At 40.7% G+C, this 5,365-nt stretch overlaps 1 protein-coding gene across 11 annotated transcripts in view; it reads right to left on the reverse strand.

Moving 5' to 3' along the window:
* Positions 1 to 4,964, reverse strand: part of LOC109922140 (perilipin-3-like) — an 11,930-nt gene extending 6,966 nt beyond the window's left edge. For 2 of the 11 annotated variants that reach the window (XM_048592889.1, XM_048592881.1), the window contains exons 1-4: positions 4,870 to 4,964; positions 4,461 to 4,534; positions 1,678 to 1,873; positions 153 to 235 (exon numbers count right to left, since the gene is read on the reverse strand). In XM_048592889.1, coding sequence (XP_048448846.1) covers positions 153 to 235; positions 1,678 to 1,873; positions 4,461 to 4,532 — 351 coding nt within the window. In that variant the 5' untranslated portion in view covers positions 4,533 to 4,534; positions 4,870 to 4,964. Of the gene's footprint in view, positions 1 to 152; positions 236 to 1,677; positions 1,874 to 4,460; positions 4,535 to 4,734 lie in introns of all 11 variants that reach the window. The other 9 variants (XM_020522180.2, XM_020522165.2, XM_048592888.1 and 6 more) reach the window with 8 other exon arrangements.
* Positions 4,965 to 5,365: the final 401 nt, after the last annotated feature.

The following is a 5,365-nucleotide window of genomic DNA, read 5'->3' on the forward strand; positions in this document are numbered from 1 at the left end:
GAGGAAGGGTCACTGGACCCAAAACGTTAACTGTTTTCTCCTCCACAGATGCTGCCAGACTTGCTGAGCTTTTCCAGCAACTTTGTTTTGGTGTTGAATGGAATATTAAGGTTCAGTACCATTTGCTGGGTCACTTTAGAGGTTTCTCTTACCTGGGGTGTAGACTGCTGAAGTATTGGAAGCTTCTCTTCCAGTTTATCCAAGCTTTTACAGGCATATTCGTTAGCTACAGCAACTAAACCAAAAAAGATTGCTTAGAGACAAGTCTAACCGTGCTCACATTGAACAACTGCCTCTTTGCACAAGTTTACCATCAACTATGAAGAGTTCAGAACTCTTCAATAACTTGACCCTGAAATTGCTTAGTGAACTTAACATTTAAGAAAAGCTTTAACTTTTGCACTTGATTTTGAAGCATGTTCATTTTCTATGCTGCCCCTCAAATTGAAGTTACCTACAATCTCAGCAATTACATTTAGTAAATGTTACCACAAACATGGCTGTAATGACAATTGTGAAGTGAAGCCTTCAATTCAACTCCCAGTGCGTCAGGATCAAGAGATGCATGGAAATTTATTGTTGAGCTTTGATGGAGATATTTTACAGCACAGGGTTGCACTGAGCAAAGCTTAAAATGCCCAAGATTCCTTTGGATGTTGGTCCTGCAGCCTGTCTTTAAATAGCTCAACATACAAAGACAGGGAAGGACAGCTTCAGAATAGGGCTCAGTGCATGTACAGCCAAAGAATGCACTAGAATTATAGCTTGAAACTTCAGAGTTTATTAGTCTGCACATTCTCTCAGCCAAAAATACCTTCTCTACTTTACTTTAAAGGACTTACTGCTTGTTGGAGTAGTGGAGAGGACACTTCAGCATGGAAGAACAAAAGAACTAGTATTAGTGACGTATAGACATATTGCAACTACATTTGTTGCAAAACAGTTCTAATATTTTGGACATTCATGCTTTTACAGAAACACAACAGGATCTTTCAGAGTCAAAGGGTTGAGTCAGATGAAAGTCATTGATGCATACTAGACTATGGTCACCATTCAAGGTTTTGATTCTTTAGAAGTTTTAAAGTATACAAGTATACTTTACAAAAACACTAAATGTGTATTATTTAGCCCTCAGAATTCATAACTGAATGAATATGTACAGTCTTGTGGACAGTTAGAGATTTCTAGCCTAAATCATCATAGATCATCAGAATCCCTAGTGTGGATATAGGCCCTTCAGCCCAAGTCCACACCAACCCACAGAGCATCCCACCAGACCCATCCACCTAATCTACACATCCCTGAACTCTATGGGCAATTTAGCACAGCCAATCCACCTAGCCTGCACATCTTTGGACTGTGGGAGGAAACCCACACAGACAAGGGGAGAAAGGCAACTGGCGTTTGCACAGAGGGTGAAATTGAACCTGGGTCCCTGGTGCTTTGAGGCAGCAGTGCTAACCACTGTGCCACCATGCTGCCCTTGACAACAAAAATCGAATCCAAGAGAAAATGTGCACTATTCACATCTACTGCCTTTTAGTCATGGTTTGGCACCAACATGCACTCACAGGCTTAAGTTTTTTTTTTAAAAACTGTACAAGTCTCACTTGAAAAAAAGAGACTATTAGCCTTTAAATCCCAAATGAGCTGAAGTGCCATATGCTCCAGTCTTACTTTGGGGTTCCAGCTTGTCTATGATTGGTTTGGTGCCACTGGCAGCCATAGCTGTGATAGTCTTCACTCCCTGCTCAGCAACATCACAAATGGTCTTCACATACGGATGATTCTCTTTGGTGCTGTTGTAGGCAGCTGATACCATTTCATAGGCTGAGCTCACAAGAGGCAGGTTCGCCACCCTGTCCACCACATTCTGAAAATACAACATGAAATCACCAGATCATTGCACAGTAAGTTACTCCAAATGACGCAAGCCTCAGGAAATACTTCTCTCAGGACAGTGGTAGAGACGACGACATTCATTTACAGTTGAGCTTTGTAGCAACTATATGGTGCAAGGAAATAGAAAGCTTGCCCAATCCTAATAAAAAATGATGATTAATACACAAAGGACCATCTATACAGGAAATTTGTATATGTGAACAACTGCAGTTATTCTAGTTTGTAATGGAATATATGACTTCAGACAATAGTCCTATCTTCAAAATAACCAGCAATATTTAACAACTATAGTGAATGCCAAGTTTACTGGTAGACCAGGCTGAAGCTAAGAGTTGCAACATGAAAAAAAGTGACCATTTAAACCCCGACCAGTTCAGGTCATTTGGAAAATATACAAAATTTTAACAGTCTGAAATGTGACCTGTCTACAGATGCCATACTTAAGTATTTCCAGCATTTCAACAACTTGTTTACTGACAAGCAAATACCCATCCTGTTTACCACATCCACTAATTTTTAAAATCACATGCAGCTCCTGTCTAAAACTTGACTTTTGGAAACAATTCTTTTAGTTACACACAACAGAATTCCAACCCAATTGTCCAGTTTTAAAACTGGAGATCTAATCTTCTACAGCCCATCGCTCTCCAGTACCATTAGGTCACCTTCAGAGTCTGCCTCTAGTTTCAGGTAACCTTTGCAATACTTTACTTTTAAAGAAGTGAATCTGCTTGAGCCAGCAACTTTTTTTTAAAAAAAGAAAAAGGAGATCTTACTGGAGAATGTCGTTTAGGGATGTAAACCACCCTACTTGCCTGGTCTGGCTGACATGTGACTCTGAACTCACAGCAATGTGATTAACCAAACTGCACTCTGGGTAATTAACAACGGCAACACCTTCATCCCATGAATGAATTAAATGTAGAGCTTACCATGCTGTCAACACAGATGAAGGAAGGTGCTAGGATATGCTAGACCAATAAAATGGTCAATAACCTCAAGGAATCCTGAACTGTATTCATGACAAAGAAACAAGATTTTTAAATCAGTAAGGAAACCAAAGATTAGGGTTTAAAAAAGGAAAGTGGTATAAGGATTATCAGATCAGCTATGAATTCATCGAGTTTGCTGTTATTCAACAGGCTGAATAGTCTACTTCTGCTCCAAAATCCTACAGTCTTATGGATTTCAAAGTAGCACAGTACAAAAGATAGTGGAGTCTTGTAACAGATTATTAGGTCATCCTCCATTGCAGGATTAGATCTCCATTTCTGGGCTGCATATTCAAGGTTGTGCAAACAAGACTGCACAGCTCAGTATATTGGAGAATTTCTCATCTACTTTGACAGAAGGTTAGGAAAAAGATTTGATGAATGCTTTCAAAATGATGACAGACCTTGTGGTAAGATGAGGGAGGGAGGGAGGACACCATATTGGAGTAAGGTTTGAGAACGGAGGATAGTGACTGAAGTTGATTGTCACTTTTTGCTGTTTGTCAAAAAGCCAACATACTGCAAAGTTATTGCAACACGTTGCTTGGGCTCAAGAGATGCAAGTTAACGGAAACTCAAAGCAAAAACAAATTGTTGTAAAAACTCTGCAGGTCTAGCAGCATCTATGGAGAGAAGTCAAAGTTAACAGGTCCAATAACTCTTCCCCAGAGCTTTCAATGGACGTTCATGAGCCTTAGAATTCTAACATTAAATATTGCAAGGTTACAGGGAAAAAATATTTGAGAGACCTGGACACGACAGATCTAAGTAGCCTCCTTTTGTGCTGAAACATTATTAGAATAAAATCACAGGGGAGATCATCCAAGCTGAGATAAAAATCCAAGCTCATATCTTCTCTCCTTACCCCACAGAGATTTCTCTCTTCAGTCCCTCCTCCTCTGCCCCACTCCTAGTTTTGGTGACCACATCCATCTCAGAATCTGGACCTCCTGCAAATTCTCAAACATTCAATCGTGACACAGTAACCGCGATACTTCAGCGCCATCCTGGAGCTCTTCCCATACCCCAGCCTCCAAAACCCTAAACTACTTTTAGTTACTGCCATGCAGTCATTTCAAAGCATTTAAAAAAAAGTTACTTATAATAATAAGCCACCCCTCGCAAGCGCTGAGCTTCCTAGCCTCATTTAAAGAGCAAGAAATTGACATAGTAAGAAAAATAAGTAACGAACCAAGTTTAGAACGGGGTGGGGCGAAACTACTTCGCCACGAATGGCAGGTTCTAAATACACCTTTCGTTTTAAAATTGGTCTGTTGGAATAGGTCTCGGGGGACAGAAGCTGCAAGCAGCAACAGAAGCTCTTACTCACGCGTGAACTTCGTGAGTTATTACAAACTAGGACAAAGGTCGCAAGACCAAAGCATTGAGTAATACTTCTCTTCACAGCAGAAAGCAGTGCCCGCATTACCAGACCCAAACTCGTGACAACTTGATCATTAAATTACACACTGGAAGGAATTCTCAGGTCACCACATAGGTGGTAGTAGTAGGTGAATATTTCACAAGTTACCAAACAGAAAACTAGAGCCACGTTAAAAAAAGTACCTGCTGTTCTCCGTTCTCCTGGTGCTCGGCTAAATCGGAGACTTTAACGTCTTCGGTCACTTCTGACGCCATAACTATTCAGCAAACAAATTAGAATTAGAATCGGCCAGTTTAACACTCAGTCTGCTATCCTCAACTAGCAAGAGCGACATTATAATGACGGAGTAAAGCAAAGGACAGATTTACAGCCACTTTAACAGTAGCAAAGTCATTAGCAGTTTACTAAAGTTGGGCGGAAACTCGGTTTAAAAAGCCTGCCCGTGACACAACACACCAGAAACGGAGATACTTCCAACGGTAAAAGGAATACTTTACGACAAAAGCGCACCCGAGACCTACAAAACAAGTAAATGCTCTAGAAATAGGCAAAACGTTTCACGTAAACTTTCCAATTGCGCTTCACACTTGCTTTAACTTAGACAATGTGTTTCAGACTTCTACTACCGGGTGGGGCTCACAGAATATCTAAGCAATCAACATGGAGAGAATGAAATTGAAAGTAGTATGGACCAATGAAAGATTTAAGAGGCGCAGTTTGACTCATCTACTGGGTTGGGCCGAGATACTATTGGACAAGGATGATAATTAGACTGTCCCCGTTCATTCCGTCTCCCCATTGCACCATCCAATTAGTTCTTACTCTCTTTCAGGGTATTTTGGCTGCAGCTGTTGTGTGTGCAGAATTTTCAGATTTAGGTCCCAAGGATTACTGCTTTTCGTTATCCAGGTATAAAGTACTGCAGATGCTGAACATCTGAAAGAAGAACACAAAATGCTGCAAATACTTAGCAGATCATGCAGCGTCTACAGAGAGAGAACAGGCAGATTGTAAATATTCTATCAGGATTAAGGTGTAGAGCTGGATGAACACAGCAGGCCCGAAACGTCAGCCTTCCTGATCCTCT

This window comes from Rhincodon typus, unplaced genomic scaffold (assembly GCF_021869965.1).
Source record: "Rhincodon typus isolate 14 unplaced genomic scaffold, sRhiTyp1.1 hic_rhity00001978, whole genome shotgun sequence".
NCBI classification, from domain to species: Eukaryota; Metazoa; Chordata; class Chondrichthyes; order Orectolobiformes; family Rhincodontidae; genus Rhincodon; species Rhincodon typus.